This window comes from Octodon degus, unplaced genomic scaffold (assembly GCF_000260255.1).
Source record: "Octodon degus isolate 3935 unplaced genomic scaffold, OctDeg1.0 scaffold00032, whole genome shotgun sequence".
Lineage (NCBI taxonomy): Eukaryota > Metazoa > Chordata > Mammalia > Rodentia > Octodontidae > Octodon > Octodon degus.
In genome coordinates, this window is record NW_004524608.1 from 4876376 (window position 1) to 4894065 (window position 17690).

Consider the following 17690-nt stretch of genomic DNA (forward strand, 5'->3'; position numbering starts at 1 on the left):
TCTGTGGGCTTTTTTTTTTTTTTTTTTTTTTTTACCTTTTCTGCAGGGGATTTCCCCGCTTGATTTTTTTCCTTTTTGCAATTTGGAGCTTCGAGCCAGGACTGCTGGAAATAAACTCCCGGAGAGGGCCATATTGTTTTCGAGAGCCTTTGTCTGGGGTTCTGCGTCCCGTGTGAGCCGACCCTGAGCTTCCCGTGTTGCCTCGGAGCCTCCCGACTGTATCTTCCCCCGCATCGCCCAGTGCCACCTGTGAGCCGCGGTACTGGCCACGGCTCCGAGACCAGCCCCTTTTGTCCTGTGGTGGGCCCTGTGAGAAGTCCTCCTGGCGGGCTCGGGGTGGTGGGGGGCGGGGAGATGAACGCAGCAGCCAGCAGCTACCCCGTGGCCTCTCTGTACGTAGGCGATCTGCACTCTGACGTCACCGAGGCCATGCTCTAGGAAAAGTTCAGTCCGGCGGGGGCTGTGCTGTCCATCGGGGTCTGCCGAGATATGATCACCCGCCGCTCCCTGGGTTATGCCTACGTCAACTTCCAGCAGCCAGCTGATGCTGAGCAGGCCCTGGATACCATGAACTTTGATGTGATTAAAGGAAAGCCAATCCGAATCATGTGGTCTCAGAGGGATCCCTCTTTGAGAAAATCTGGTGTGGGAAATGTCTTCACCAAGAACCTGGACAAATCTATAGATAACAAGGCACTTTATGATACTTTTCTGCTTTTGGAAACATTTTATCTTGCAAGGTGGTGTGTGATGAGAATGGCTCTAAGGGTTATGCCTTTGTCCACTTCGAGACCCAAGAGGCTGCTGACAAGGCCATCGAAAAGATGAACGGCATGCTCCTCAATGACCGCAAAGTGTTTGTAGGCAGATTCAAGTCTGGCAAAGAGCAGGAGGCTGAGCTTGGAGCCAAAGCCAAAGAATTCACCAATGTTTATTTCAAGAACTTCGGATAAGAGGCAGATGATGAGAGTCTGAAGGAGCTATTCAGCCAGTTTGGTAAGACCCTAAGTGTCAAGGTGATGAGAGATCCCAGTGGGAAATCCAAAGGCTTTGGCTTTGTGAGTTATGAAAAACATGAGGATGCCAATAAGGCCGTGGAAGAGATGAATGGGAAAGAAATCAGTGGTAAAGTCATATTTGTAGGCTGTGCACAGAAGAAAGTAGAACGGCAGCCTGAATTAAAACGGAAATTTGAGCAGCTGAAACAGGCAAGAATTAGTCGATACCAGGAAGTGAACCTCTACATTAAGAACTTGGATGACACCATTGATGATGAGAAATTAAGAAAAGAATTTTCTCCATTTGGGTCAATCACCAGTGCTAAGGTAATGCTGGAGGATGGAAGAAGCAAAGGATTTGGTTTTGTCTGTTTCTCATCTCCTGAGGAGGCAAGCAAAGCAGTCACTGAAATAAATGGGTGCATTGTGGGTTCCAAGCCACTGTATGTTGCCCTAGCCCAAAGGAAGGAGGAGAGAAAGGCTCACTTAACCAATCAGTACATGCAGTGAGTGACTGGAATGAGAGCACTCCCTGCCAATGCCATCTTAAACCAGTTCCAGCCTGCAGCTGGTGGCTACTTCGTGCCGGCAGTTCCGCAGGCTCAGGGAAGACCTCCGTATTACACGCCTAACCAGTTGGCACAGATGAGGCCTAATCCACGTTGGCAGCAAGGTGGGAGACCTCAAGGCTTCCAAGGAATGCCAAGTGCTATACGCCAGTCTGGGCCTCGTCCAGCTCTTCGCCATCTGGCTCCAAGTGGTAATGCTCCGGCCTCTCGTGGCCTCCCTACTACCACTCAGAGAGTCGGGTCTGAGTGCCTGGACTGCTTGGCTATGGACTTTGGTGGGGCTGGTGCCGCCCAGCAAGGGCTGACTGACAGCTGCCAGTCTGGAGGTGTTCCCACAGCCGTTCCAAACCTCACACCTCGGGCTGCAGTTGCTGCTACTGCTCCTCAGACTGTGGCACCATACAAGTATGCCTCTAGTGTCCGCAGTCCACACCCTGCCATACAGCCTCTGCAGGCACTGCAGCCTGCTGTCCACGTGCAGGGTCAGGAGCCCCTGACTGCCTCTATGCTGGCTGCAGCACCCCCCCAGGAGCAGAAGCAGATGCTAGGAAAACGTTTGTTCCCACTCATCCAAACAATGCATTCGAACCTGGCTGGCAAGATCACAGGCATGCTGCTGGAGATCGATAACTCAGAGCTGCTGCACATGCTTGAGTCCCCTGAGTCTGCGCTCAAAGGTGGAGGAAGCTGTGGCAGTTCTGCAGGCTCATCATGCCAAGAAAGAAGCTGCCCAGAAGGTGGGCGCTGTTGCTGCTGCTACCTCTTAGACAAGGAGAACACAATTCAAAAGCCAAATAATCCCTCATGGAATTGAGCTCAAGGTTTGAAGACTTCCTAGTTTGTCCTATGGACTTCAACACCAAGAACCACAAGTTGCAAATTGAATAGGTCATTTTGTATCAAAAGGTCAATTATGAAGCACCTAGAACTTTTCAATTATAGAAGTATATTCTCTGGGTTCTGCTATGGCCCAGACTTTTTTTTTCTATTGTGGGTTTTGATTTTTTTCCCCCAGAAATTGGTTTTATTTGATGTACCCAAGTCTTAAGTTTCTCAATAAAGAAAAAAAATCTCCATAAAAAAAATAAATAAATCCCTTGTCCTTATCTTCCCTCTCCCTTCCCCACCTCTTGTTCCCTTTTTCATTTGAAAAAAGTTCTTCCTACTTTTTAATATCTGTCTTCCATTTTGCTACTTATTTGTACTTTGAGTTTCTCAAACAAGTAAAGCAATACAAGATTTGAACTTGTGTCTTGATTCATTTCAGTTGATTATGGTCTCGAGAGACATCCATTTACCTTAAAATGTCTCAAGGTTATCTTTCTTTATGATAAAGTAGTAATCTGTTGTGTATAGGTACCATATTTTCTTAATCCATTTATTCATTGATGGTCATCTGTGCTATTTTCAAGATTTAACTGTTATAAATTGTGCTTCTGTAAACAAAAGTATGCATGTATCACTAGTGTATGATGACTTAAACTCTTTCAGAAAGATGCCCAAAAGGGGAATAGTTGGGTCAAATGAAATCTCTAGTTTTAGTTGTTTGAAGACGGTCCTCCATATCGCTTCCAATAGTGGATTAATATATAGAATATATAAAAAACTCAAATATACTGGAACCTCCAAAGTTAAAGATCCAATCAAAAATGGGCATCTGAAATGAGCAGACACCTCTCAGATGAGGAAATATAAATGGCCAATGAGTACATGAAGAATGCTCAATATCTCTGGAAATTTGAGGAATGCAAATTAAAACAGCATTGAGATTCCATCTAGTTCCAGAAAAATTACTATCAAGAAATCAATCAATAACAAATGTTAATAAGGCTGTGAGGAAAAGAAATCCTTTTCCATTTTTGGTGGGATGACAAATTGATTCAACTAACATGGAAAGGGTGATATACAGTTGCATGTACTGAACCTTCCCCAATCACTCTCTTGTGGGAGGCAGGTGCTGATGCTGGGTGGGAATAAAAAAATAGCAATGATCTTTTTAGAGAATCTTCCAGAATCTTTTTTTTTTTTTTTTTTTTTTTTTTTTGCGGAACTGGGGATTGAACTCAGGCCCCTGTGCTTGCGCGGGAAGCGCTTATTCCACTGAGCTGTCTCCCCGGCCACTTCCAGAATCTTCCACACACCCAAATGTTAGCATTTTACATTCAGTTTGGAATTTAAAGGTGTACATTTATAGAAAAAATTAGAATTAGAATTTATAACATAAAGAGCCTCAGCGGTCTGCAGATATTGAAATTTATTTTTCTTTAATGGTTAATCATCTTGTCATATTCTTAATGGTAAACCAAGAGTTAAGTTATTCTTGGTACATCCTTTATTGCTTTATAAACTATGGGTGCCAGTAGAGAAATTTTTTTTTCCAGTAAGTTATAGGAATTTATTTTAAATAACCTACAGTTGATTAAAAGGGAATTCATGATAAAAATTGAAGCTATTTGAGGAAAGATGTGGGAAATGGACTCTGCACACACTAAACTAACAATGTTTATGAGAAATTTTCAACACTTTTTTTGTTGTTGTATTTTAGGGAAGGGTCCACAGGGTGTTCAGGGTCTCGCTACTAGATTGGACTTGTAGTGACCCACCAGTTTACAGCCTCCCAAGAGCTGGGATTATAGGTGCGCGCCATCACGCCCAGTCTCAATTGCCTTCTCAGCAGCCCCCCCACACACACCGCCCAGGGCAGGGCTGGCATGGCAGGCCGGGAGATCAAACCTCTGACCATTTTTGAAAAGTTAAATAGCTACTATTTAATTAGGAATAAGGATAGGATATAGTTATTTTTAAAATTTGTGCGTAAAAGAATTACATCTCATAAAATCAACTATTCATCCATTTTATAAGCAGCTTGTTATACTTTTCTATGTTTTATAGGATGAAAATGTACCTTCAGTATCCTTTTGGAGAATTCTGAAGCTGAGTCTCACTGAATGGCCTTATTTATTGGTTGGTGTGTTGTGTTCCCTTATAAATGGAGCCATGCAACCAGCATTTGCAGTAGTATTTTCAAAGATTATTGGGGTAAGTGTTTATGTCTCTTATTGTGTTTGATTTGATGTCCTGACTCAAGAATGAAAGAACTGGTTGTATGGCCCTAGTGCACTTAACCCTCCAAATAAGTGCATGACATGAAACCAACAGTTAGTAAATGTAAAACAGAAGTTTGGTTATGAGAGAAAAGCAGTTTTGTAAACCATCCATGTCATATCTCTATCCAGGGCCCTGTCATTGCTCTTCTAGGCCCCGGGAATCAGCTTCCTAAAATAGTCAGTGGCACTGGTGAGGTGACTTTTCCATCAGGAGTGAATTAAAAGAGTATTGATATTCCATCTAATCCTAGAAAGTATGACCAGCACTGCATTCTGAGCAAAAGCTGTGGCTCTTCCCTAGTATGCACTGGGTTTTCTCAGCTGTATATCAGATGGGCCTGAGAATGACCTGACCTGTAAAGTACTCCCTTTCCAGTGCACCAGGATTAGGCTTAGCATGCTATCCCCATCAAAAGTAATTGTCATGTCACTTGCAAAGACCAAAATGAAAAGAAGCAGTTTCCTTCTAAAGATGGAGGTTGACAACTTGGGTCCACTTGTCCTAGCAGTAGCGTCTCCCATAGTGGAATTATAGCTTGAGCATTCAGGTTCTATGCTTCCTGAAAGTTTTCTAGCATTGAGCCAAGGACACCCTCACCATATTGTTAAAAACCATGTGGGGACAGATTGATTCACACAAGAATCATAAATCAAATAACAGATCTTGATTTTATAACAAAAAATATCCAAAACTATCCAAATTGACCAGAGATTGATAATTTCAGGTTGATATACATGCTCATTGTATGCATTCAAAAAATACTTCTTTACTGTGGAAGTTGCTCAGAAGTACACTGCTCACTAGAAGGGGGTCAGACTTAGGTTTAAACTCCAGTGTGACAATAAAAGGACAAATTAATGAATAATTCAGTGTCTACTTTGTGCCGGGTCATTTTATACATGCTGAAAATGCACCACAGAGATAAATGGCTTGCCACAGAGTGTGTGTTCAGGGACAGGAAGCAGCAAGCTCTGCCTATAAAAGGCAGGCTAGCAAATTTTTGGAATTTTCAGCCAGTGTGATTCGTACTGCAGTCATTGACTCTTGTGGAGGCAGAGCTGTTATAAACAGTCTGGAAATAAGCAAACCAGGATGAATCCCAGGGACACTTGAGGTAAACATGGTGTGAAGCTCGCTGACCCCTGTCCTGCCCTGTGCCTTGCAGGCAGGAGAAGTGGACTGGGCTGCCACCAGAAGACAGCGGTAGAAGTGGGTGACTTAGAATGTAGCTGTGTGTAATGGCCATTCAGCTTAGGGAATTTGTATTTTCTCATGCTGTTGTCTCAGTTACTTTTCTCTCATTTCTGGGACAAAATACCTGACACCCAAAACTGAGTGAAAAGAAAGGTTTACTTAGCTCACAGTGTGGAGGTTTCAGTCCATACATGGCTGGTTCCAAGGCAAAGTGGTGTATGGCAGAAGGCAGCAATTCATGGCAGCAGAAAACAGCAAAACAGCAAGAGCAAAGAGGGAGGAGCAGCGGCAGTGAGCAAGTCTCTCTCCCTTCCTTATATTACATTCAGGCTGTCAGCCGAGGGCGGGCGTCTCCCTCACACTCATAATCCCAGCATTGGGTCATGAATTAATCATCAACCCTGGAAGCCCACCCCATCAATGCATGAGGCTTTGGGGGGACAGCTAGACACTATTTTCTCATATTTACTCAGATAAACAGTAGCCTAGAGCTGTGTCGTTCAGGGCTGGCTCATGCACTCCAAGGTATTGGCTGAGCAACCAGCATTCACCCTGCTGTACATAGCGGGTTGCAGGTCTTGATCACTTGGGCTTATGGCCTTGTGCCATCCCTCCTGGTGTGTTCATTGGAGCAAGTTAATTCTTCTGTCTGTGTCTAAAATCTCTGAGTAAATGGTTATGATAGTGACACAGCTGGTGCTCAGTCTGCCAGCCGTAGTCCCCATCAGTCTCTCGCTGTTCATCTCACACGGTGACTGGCTGCAGAGCCTTCTGTGTTTCTGGAAAGTCTGGGCCGAGTCAATGGACACCTGTCTGCAGTCACCAAAACTGCACCATCTTTTCTGTAGACACCTCAGGACAGTTTGGAATGTCCACCTAGTGAATCAGTGGCTTGACATACAAAACAGTTCTTTATCAAGGGAAGAGGATGGGCATTTGCATTTCTTTTTTATATGCTTAAGCAGCACTTGTTGCCCCACAAGCAAACTGGGCATGAAAAGTAGCAGATCAAATTGTGAATGACCGTCTGTAGGGAAGCAAGAACACAGGTAGGTACAGTGGAGGTCGGCATTATGGAAGCCAATCCTGATATGTGTACAGAACAGGTCCCTGCCACCACTTAGTGGATGACTTAGCACATCAATGATTTCTTAGTGAGTGAATCAATAACCTTTACATATTTTCTCACAGATTTTTACAAGAAATGATGATCCTGAAACAAAACGACAGAACAGTAACCTGTTTTCACTAATGTTTCTAGTCCTCGGGATTGTGTCTTTTGTTACATTTTTCCTACAGGTAAATGCCCACATTTTTATTTTGTTTATTTTGGGGGGATTTGCAAATATCCATATAGTTTTCCTTTTAGCGCAATTGCTCCACCATGAACTTGGCTGCTAACAACCATATTGTTTTTGTCCTCCTACACTCTTGCTTAACAATCTCCTCCCCACTCCTCTATCCCCAACTGGAAATGTTGGTGAAATCCTAAGGTATAGATTTGTTTGACCTGTTACAATGATGGAAAATGCAAGGTGGGGATTAACACAAGGCTTGGGGGTCATTTTGGATTAAGTACTGCTGGACAACTTAAATACATATCTTCTTATGTTCTATAAACAACGAAGAAACAAACAAAACTTTCTAAACGAGTCACAATGCTTGCAAAAGAGCTTGGAAAGTTTATCAATCAACTCCTTTTGTTAAAGGAAAAAGAGCTTTCAATCTCCAGGCCTGCCATGCTGGCCCTGCCCCAGGGGCACACTGAGATGGCAATTGCGACTGGGTGTGGTGGTGTGCACCTGTAATCCCAGCTTTTGGAAGACTGTAAACAAGAGAATCACTATGAGTCCTGATCTAGTAGTGAGACCCTGAACATCCTGTAGACCCTTCCCTAAAATACAAAATATAAATAAATAGATAAATATAAAATAAAGCAAAAAGAACTCTTTTATTGAAGAGTGTTAATCCTCAAAACTAGGAACCAGTTTTAGAGTCATATTTTCAAATTATTTAAAATAAAATTGCAAAGGAGTGAAGAGCTATAGAGCCTTAGTGTGACCTACCAAGATGGGATTGGTGCTTACTGAAGTTTGAGGGTTACTCACACAGGTATCCTATTGTGTGTCCTTGTCCATACAGGTAATGTGTATAGTCTAAACTTCAGTGCTGTATCTGTAAGATAGGAATAATATTTCCTGTTAATAACAAATATCCCTATGAAAGAGCCAGAGGAAAGTCACACACAGAAGAGAAAAGGCCTTGTGACTGAGATTGGAGAGATGCAGCCAGACTCTAGGGCATAAAGAATGCTGGGGCTGCAGAGTGCAGGAAGCCGCTCAGCAGAGCCCTCGCAGGGAGCACAGCCTCGCCCGACTTCAACCTGATGATACTGGATTTTAGAAGCAGAGCCTGCAGAACTGTGGGAAAAAAAAATTGTCTGTGGGGTTTTGTTTGTTTGTGATGCTGGGAATGAAACCCAGTCCTCGTGCACATCAGGCAACTGCTCTAACACTAAGCCACCTCCCCAGCCAAAAAGTCTCTTTTCAAGCCACCAAGTTTGTGATAAATTGATATAACAACCACAGGAAACTGATATGCTTTCAGTGTTTTTATGAATTACTTAAGGTAAATTCTACACTGTTTTTAGAAAAGACTAAGTCTTAGCTACTTTTCTCATTCTGATGTCTAAAAGTTAAAGGAAGGTTTATCATAGCGCAGTCTGTAGAGGTTTCGGTCCATAATCAGCTGGCTCCAAGGCAGCATGAGATGGCACAGGGGCATGACAGAAGACAGGAAAGGCAGCAAGCTGCAAGCAAAAGGAGCCCTTTTTCTGTTTCTTACATTCTACCCAGGCTACGTGCCTTTAGGGAGGTGCATGCACATCCAGCGTGGGCCTTCCCATTAGCCACACCCAGAATTATGCCAAACCATTCCATGGACTAATTTAGTAATCACACATTTAATCCCAGCACCACACACTCCAGATACAGCTACCCCTGAAAAACTCCACTTATAACCACATAGGGCATTTTTGGGGGCGGGGCGAGCTAGAATCAAGCCACAACAGACCCTTTTGAAATTAGGTCTTTGTGTAGATGTCTATGTGGTATTCTCTATTTGTTTGGTTTTTAGGAATCAGGATCTGAATTCAGGACTTTGCACTTGCCAAGCAGGCACTTATGCCACTGACCTATATCCCCGGTCCAGTGTTTATGTATTTTATTATGTGGCATACTCTAATTTATGTTATACATGAACTAAACAATTTCACTATTATAAATAACATTTTAAAGAACAACTTCATATATGAAAAAAAAAAGGAATAATGTTGCCTATAGGTATAAGAGAGCTGTGTAGCCAAATTGTCAGCAAAAGGTAACAGTCACCTGTTAAGTGAATCAATGATTAGGCGCGTGTATTTGTTTCTTTTATCTTTAAAATTCTGAATGTTCTTTTAACATAAGCATGTATTAGATGAATGAACAGACGGGACATTGTTTGGACATTATAAGGTGTACAGAGAATTTTAAAAGACTATTTCTTTACTACATATTTACAGTCTCATTGGGGACATTGGCGCCACCTGAATGAATAAACTCACTACATACACTATTGCTATATCATCGATGACTCCCGCAGGCTTCAGGGAGGGCAGAGACTGAGCAGAGTCAAGTCGGCCAAGGAGCACAGAGGTAGATGGGTTTGAGCTGGTCCCTTCAGTTTTGACCACTGGGACCACTGAAGCAAAGTGAGGAAAGCAGTACAGGATAATACTTGGAGCCTGAGCTTGCCTTTCCTGCTAAGAGCAAATGATAAAGTCCAGTGCATCCAAAGTGTAGAGACCACCCAGTGGTTAGAAAGGCTGCAGTGCCCAAGGACTCACTTCAGAAACATAGGAAGAGAGCTCCCTGCAAGACGAAAGCTCTGACACTGGGTTTCTGATCTGAGGAGGATTCTCAGAGAACTTCACTCAGATTCCAGCTCTGCTACCTTGTCATTGTGGCCTCTAGCATCTCGCCAGCCTCCTCTGGACTTCAGTTTCTTCTGGAACAGGGTGATCACAGATTTGTCATAAGGATTTAATGAGATCATGTATGTAAAGCACTGTGTAGAGTGAGACCAGCACTCTATATGAATAACAGTAATTGCTTTCATGTGGGCGAGCCATTTCACTTTCCATTTGTTCCAATTGTAGAAAGTCTAGTGTAATTGCCAAGTAACTATAGAGAGTAAGTAGTTTCAGTCTTACCCTCAGTTAGTACAGGGTTATTCTCTTGTTGCCTCACACAGGGGTGATATGCATTAGCAGGTTGATGTGTCGCATTACCACTTGGCTGCAAAGGCTATGGTCTGTGGATGACAGGTGCTGGGTTCTGAGATCCATGGCTCTTTGCAGCCTTTGAGTTACATGATTCTCTTTACCAAGATGACAAACCCTTGGCGCTGTTCCTCCATCCCTTCAGTAACACCGTGTGCAGTACTGGGCATACCAAATAGGTGTCAGCCCACCTCTATTTTTCTGCTTCCAGAGAGATTCGGGGCTGTTATTAGGCCCCTACTCTTCTCAGGCACCACACAGCCATTTCCACTGGGCTTCACCTGGGCTTTATGTGGCAAGCCTTCCTGTTAGCTGCGTCATTGCAGATCCAGGAAGGAGGGGGCCCTGTGCATGAGGAGGATCTTGTTGTCCTTCCTCCCTGGACATAACCTTGCACACTCAAACCTCTCTGTGTTCTTCTCCAAGAGCTCTATTCCCTCTGCCTAAACTAAGAAGATTATAGCCTTGAAGGATGGGGGGACAGAAAAGAATGCTGTCTTAGGGACCCTTCCACCTCCACTTCTTTCACTCCCAGACTTTCACTTTTTCTTTTACATAAAAATTCAGAACTGCCTACTGTTCCCTGTTTCCTTTGTGACTGGAGTGATGATAAGTACCTAGTTTTCCAGATTATATTCCAGGTCCCTATTTAATTTTGAGTAACACACCTTTTCACCGTCACAGTGGCCAAGGTTAGGTACACAAAACGTAGCCCCTGCATTTCCTGTGCCTGCTGCCTTGGGAGCAGCACTAGCTCCGTGACAGGCCACTGTGCACCAGGGAAACAGAGTAGGGGACAGAGAAACGCATCCCCAGTAAATCTGATCAGCTGCCTTGGAGTGGCAGTGGCAGTTTCAAAGCCCAGCTCTCCTGGCTACACACCTCTGCTCTCTTGTACATAGTACACGGCCCCAAGACAATAAAGCCTCCATCACAGGCTTTCTTAGCACTGCTGTGAAGCCCCGCTCTGTTACATAACTGGTGGCTGAGTCTCTGACACGTCTTCCTAGGGCTTCACATTTGGAAAAGCTGGAGAGATTCTCACTAAGCGACTCCGGTATCTGATCTTCAGATCCATGCTGAGACAGGTATGTCTTGGGAAGGTTGAGTCCCGGATGTACAGGTCCCCACAGGTACCTGGTGGTGCTGGCGGTGGGAGCTTGGTCAGATCCTGTACTCCACTAGTTGTTCCTCAATCTCATCTCCGATGGAGCAGAACCATCTCCAGGTGCATTCTGGGACCTCTGTGTGTTCAGCCTGTTTGCACGTCTTTGACTGCTTGTTCAACTTCTCTTTCCTGGAGAGAAGAGAGAGTCGTAACAGCCCCACGAGAACAGCAATCTGCCCAGTGGAAGAAGCGCTTTCCCAGGGGCGCAAAGTTTCTTTTGAGGCCAGAAGCACCACAGGACTCCCTGGCTGGTGGATGAATGAGGCCAGTGTGCTTTGCCTCAGGGCCTTCGCTTGGGCGGTTCCTTCCTCCCACAGATATTCCCATCCCTACCTTCATTTAGTTCTCTGCTCGGGGTCTCCTCAGAGAGAGACCTGTTTTTAAAACAGCGTCTTCTCTCACTTCTGTATGTTTTTACACAGCTCTATTTTTCTTTGTCATGTCTCAGCCTGAAGAACCTGGGCTTTGCTGGTACTGCTCATGGTTTTGTCCAACACTTTGAAGTCATCCTCGGGGAAAAATAACAGGCACTCAAAGGTTTTTGTTTTTTGTTTTTTGGTTTTTTGTTTTCCTAATTGAATGATCTATTTTTATGTTTTGTATAAAAAGTCCCTTTCTTGTCTACTGAATGTCGCATCCTAAAGCTAACTGAGGGGGAATTAGTTATACACAGAACGGACCTGGTCACTTTATTCCTGGAGCTAAGCGTCTCATAACCAGGACTGTAAAATGATAAACTCATTTTCTACCGCAGGATGTGAGCTGGTTTGACGACCCTAAAAACACCACCGGAGCCCTGACTACCAGACTTGCTAATGACGCCTCTCAAGTGAAAGGGGTAAGTGTCTCCTCTCTGCATTTGATATACGTGGCCATTTTGACCTCAGCATCTGACTGCAGATGTTGGCTTTCATCATTAAAAAAAATGTTACGTGAAAAAGTCAAGATGTTGTTCTTTGTTGGTGGTGGTGGTGTTGTTATCAGGAATCGAATTCCTGACTTCATGATTGTCAGGAGGGTGTTGTGCCACTGAGCTACATCCCTGGCCCAACGTGGGATATGTATGGTACCAGTTTCCCATGATGGATACATTTGTTACCTATTATAGATATATCTTAATAAACATTATTTGCAATAAGCAAAGGAAATGTTAGACAAAACCCCCAAATACATTACATATTTATTTACAAAAATGTTGACAATTTAAACATTACTTACTAAAATGATGTAACCTTTAGTTACTTTCATTAATAAGATGCGAGTAGAATTGGAGGTGTTCCATGAAACTCATTTTCAGGGTATCAGTCGGGATCAGTCTATGGTAGACCTCAGTCCACAGAAAGTTATAACTGCTACTGAAGAAAAGATTCCTGGCTGCTGTCACAAAAATTAGGGCTACTGAAACTTAGAGTAAAGGAAAGAAAGTATCTTTTAAAATGGGTTGAAACAACTGAAAAGCATATAAAAAAATAATAAAGTAAGGTAGCAGGAATAACTTTAAACTGTCAAAGCACCAGGTTTGAAGTAGATTAATCCTACTAACCCGAAACCTGAAGAAAATGCAACTCATGGAATCTTTCATTTTATTTTCATATGTGGATTTTCAGGGAAATGTTAAGGGGGTAGTTGTACAGAAATGTAAAGAAACAAGGTATTTTAAGAACTCTAAGAGACAGTGGTTGAAGGAATGGTGAGGTGAAACGTTCATAATTTCAAAGCAAAGCTCAGAAAAGAAACCTTTTTCCTAATGACCATGCATATTTCCTACTTTGAGTGGAAGGGCTGTGATGGAGTTCTGAGGGGGAGACAGATGAAGAGGAAGAAGCAGGAACAGGGGACTTCTCAGAGCTCTGGAGTTACATTTCATAAATATAAGCTCTAAGGTTTTTCTCAAGTAAAACTTCAAGTTAATAATAAGTATTGCAAAAGGCCTAAATATACTTTGGGAATTTCTACCCTTCCCAGTGTAATGTAATTGTCACTCTTCTATTCTTTTTGTAATTTTTTACTACTTGCTTTAGTAGCCATCCTATGATTAATATGGTCTTGGTATTTTAAAAAAATTGGAAAAGATACAAATATGTCAGTGAACTCTAGATGGTTGGTCTTATCCCTTTAATATTTGTTCAGAATTCATATATATATATCCTCAGTTTCAAAATGTACTAAGGCTGCTAAAGTGAATCAAATAAATTTTTAGGAAAAGCAAATTGTCATAGTCCCTAAGAATATGTAAACATAGATTTTATTGTATCTTTTAATATTTTTATTAATTTTATTGGGAAGCAGATAGCAGTGAGACAGTTTCAAAACCAATTAGTGGGACAGTTTCAATAATTAAAACATTGCAAATTGTTGTCTTTTTAGTGCTTATTCATAGTACAAGATGCAGACATGATATCCTGTCCAAACATTAGTACAAATCTTCTCATTGAATTAAGAGAAAGTAGTTGTATATCTATCCTATTTTGTATGTACAGATACAAAATGGTCCTTCATTTGTATCCCCTTTTTTTGTTTAGTTTTGTCAGAGATGGGTATTCCATTGCCACTTAAATATTGTAGGTGCGGGAATTCAAAAAAATAATCTAACCTAGTCCAGTAGTCCATAATACTAGTAGGTTATTCATAAGACTGACAATGTCAGAAGTTAAACATGGATTTTAAATACAATATAAAAGTGTGACTTATTTCTTTCTTTTTCCAGGCTATAGGTTCCAGGCTTGCTATAATTACCCAGAATATAGCAAATCTTGGGACAGGAATTATTATTTCCTTTATCTATGGCTGGCAACTGACACTTTTACTCTTAGCTATTGTACCCATCATTGCAATAGCAGGATTTGTTCAAATGAAAATGTTTTCTGGACATGCACTTAAAGATAAGAAAGAACTAGAACATTCTGGGAAGGTAAGTGAAAGCAAATAAATTCTAATCAGTCCTTCTTAATTACTTCCTATTTCTTATGACCCTATGAGATATTTTTAGAACCATTCCTCAAAACAGTATTTCTTGCTTTTTCTTCCTGCAGATTAGAAGATAAAGAAAAGTAGCACAAACATCCTTAGCTCATAGTGTCAATGTGACTTGTATGAGATTTTCTGCTTTCAGACCATGATATCAGTCTTTTCTTCTCCCTCTCCACTGCACATCTTTCCTTCTTGCCTTTCTCACTCCCTCCTCCCCTCTTTCTTTCTCTCCTCCTCTTAATTCTTTACTTATGTATACTTAAATCTATTTTTCTTTTCACTCATATATTTGGTACAGGGTCTCAGTACGCAGCTCAGACTTGTAGTGATCCTCCTGTTTTCAGCCTCTCCGGTGCTGGGATTACAGGTGTGCACCAGCATGCCCGGACTCGGTTGCTGGCTCAGAGCACCTGAGGGCGGGGCCGGTGGGGCATGCAGTACGGGGATTGAACCCTGGTCCCTGCACTTGCCTAAGCAGGTGCTTAGTCCACTGAGCTATCTTGCTGGCCCTTTAAATCTATTTCCTCACTTTCAAAAGACTCAATTCATTACCTATAGGGGAGAATCAATGTTGAAAAGCTCTCAAGTCACCCACTTTTTCTCTTTTATCGTGCCTCCTTCATCCTTTCTGTTTCACTGCTTTTTCAGAGCTTGCTGGTATTTTTTTTTTCTCATCATTTAACAAGTACTTCTGTGATATTCAGTGTTTCTGGGCATGTTTTACTCTTGATCGCAGTTCTGGGAAGGAAGTTCCATGATCCTCTTATTGCTGAGTCTGAAACCCAGGCAGGCAGTGGCCTCAGTGCCTGAGAGCTGGTAAATTCGGGAGTCAGGATTTCAACTCACAGATCTGTGCTCCTGTGGGCAGGAAAGAAAACAGATGTTCCGGTGGCAGAATGTACTCTGATATTCCATGGTGGAAATGAGAGTTTGGAGCAGCACTAGCCCCATAACCAGGCCTGATGTCTGATGTCTGGTTGGGGAGTCATCTACTGATGGACATTCAGGTTTCCAGGAGTCAGGGCAGAAAGCAGGCAGGTGAGGTCGCTCTGGGCTTCAGCAGGCTGAGCACTGAGATGCCTCATCGTACACCCTGACCTCTGTGACCTGGATGGGGTCCAGCCTGAATCACATGGGCCCTAGCCCAGGCATGCACCCCATGCTAATAACTCCATTTAATCATCTACTTTGTTTTTTGTTTTTTGTTTTCTTTCTTTTTCTTCTTATGGGCTTGATTTTTTTTTTTCCTGAGAAAACAATGCAACATGTAGGATAAAATTTTCCAAAGCAAAGCAAGACAAAAATAATAATAATAATACTGTTTAATCGTGTCACTACTGATACATTTGAAGTATCTCAGAGAAGAGTTGTAGACTGTTTGTGGCCAATCCTAAACTAATTTATGGCTAACCATTTTGAAATGGTTGTGATATGAGATTCTTAAGGGTTCTGCTAGCAAGGCTGAGGGAAGGGGTGCAGGTAGATATGTGTAAATAAGACAGGTTTTCTAGGACAAGTCAGGAATGTGGTTAAGTCCTATAGTTCAATGGTAGCTCCTAAGATGGAGAAAGCTGTGGAGGAAAAGAGATAATTGTAGCACAATATCAAAAATCGATCGCCATATGCTTGTACTTTTCAAGTTACCAATAAATGCTTATCATATGCCAGGCTTCATCCTGAGAACACGATGAGTGTTATCTTCTTTATTGCTCCAAATAGCCCTATTGAATTATCCCTGCTAGACAGTGTAAAGCTCAAGGTTCAGAGAGATCAAAGTCATGTAGATACAACCTCCTAACTGATTCCCCATGGTCAGCTCCTTATAGCTGGGATTCAACCAGGGGATTGAATCCTGGTCCCTGCGCTTACCTAAGCAGGTGCTTAGTCCACTGAGCTATCTCGCTGCCCTACTAATCCCTAATTTAATCCTTACAGTTGCTTCTGAACATATTTGGAATCAGATTGCTCCTGTTGTGCTGGTTATAAAACCCTACCTGGTCCGTCCGCTGATGATCCCTCAATTTGTACCACACTCTCCTATACTCATGCCGCTCTAACTTCATACCTTTTCTTCTAATTTCAAGACATGCCAAGATAGGTCCTTTGGTCATCTCATGGCTGGCTTCTCAGGTCTCAAATTCTTAGCTTTGCAGAGAGGCCTTTTCTGACACTTGAGTTAGTTCATTACACATGTCAGTCTTTGGGTTTTTTTCCTGCTTCTTTGTTTATTGAATGATGACCTGCTGTCTTCCTTGCTACTCTGAGGCCAGAACTGCCTCTGTTGACTTTTCCCTTAAAGAGATATGGCAGGTTTGGGAATCTAGAGTGAATCAGTGTGATGTCAGAGTTTACTTATTCCCCAGTTTTGTGTTATTAGAACCTCTTCATGACCTCTACATTTTGCATGTGATTTTCTATCCTGTTATTATGGACTGATGAGAAATTGTATAAAATAGGTGTTTTTCCAGTAGTCAAAGCAAGAATCAAATTTTAACATTTATGGTCATAATCAAACTCCAGAAGCACAAAAGATCCAGAATACCCATTACAAGACTGGAAGCAAAATGGGGGGGTCAAGCTTTGTGCATGTATAAATCTGTCAAAAAAAACCCTCATTCATCTGTATAACCTATGTACACTAATAAAAAATTGGCAAAAAGAAAAAAAAAAAAAAAAAAAAAAAAAGAAGAAGAAGAAGAAGCCACAGAGGCCCGGGGAGATGGCTCAGTGGAATAAGCACTTCCCTGGCAAGTGCAAGGGCCTGAGTTCAATCCCCAGTTCCGCAAAAAAAAAAAAAAAAATTGAAAAAAAGAAACCACAATTAAAAAAAAATGTAAAGACTGGAAGCAGTACTTTTAAAGTACCCAAAAGTAACATATGTCTCTAAGTTGTACTAACAAAAACGGTAAAGGAGTGGCACAGAAGTAGGCACGTAGGCCAGTGGAATAGAATAGAGGACATCAAAATAAATGTACAGGGCCACAGTCATTTGTTACCTGATCAAGGGACCCAAAAATCCCACCATGAAAAGAAGGCAGCCGCTGAGCAACCTATCTATATAGTCTACAGATAGAAGATTGAAACCATATCCTGATCTCTTACCTTATACAAAAATCAGTTTAAAATGTAACAAAAGATCAAGGTATAAGGCCTGAATATTTGGAACTATTAGAGGAAAACATTTGAAGTCATAACCACAGATAAAGACATCCTGAGTAGGACCTCAGTGACACAGAGTAGCAAGAGTCAACAAATCAAACGAAACAGATTCTGGTACAGCAAAAGAAACAATCAACAGAGTGGAAATACAGCCTCCAGAATGAGAGAAAATCTTTGCTAGCTACCTTTTTAAAAGAGGATTA

At 42.2% G+C, this 17690-nt stretch overlaps 1 protein-coding gene and 1 pseudogene across 4 annotated transcripts in view; both read left to right on the top strand.

The window, feature by feature from the left end:
• The window catches only part of LOC101586484 (multidrug resistance protein 1), a 98557-nt gene that overhangs the window by 56987 nt on the left and 23880 nt on the right, over positions 1 to 17690 (top strand). For all 3 annotated transcript variants that reach the window (XM_023713617.1, XM_023713621.1, XM_023713618.1), the window contains 5 exons: positions 4460 to 4606; positions 7061 to 7168; positions 11201 to 11278; positions 12113 to 12196; positions 14066 to 14269. In XM_023713617.1, coding sequence (XP_023569385.1) covers positions 4460 to 4606; positions 7061 to 7168; positions 11201 to 11278; positions 12113 to 12196; positions 14066 to 14269 — 621 coding nt within the window. The remainder of the gene's footprint in view (positions 1 to 4459; positions 4607 to 7060; positions 7169 to 11200; positions 11279 to 12112; positions 12197 to 14065; positions 14270 to 17690) is intronic.
• On the top strand, positions 355 to 2642 carry LOC101561095 (annotated as a pseudogene). Its single transcript, XR_002820817.1, has 2 exons — positions 355 to 1758; positions 1894 to 2642. The product of XR_002820817.1 is annotated as a polyadenylate-binding protein 4-like (transcript).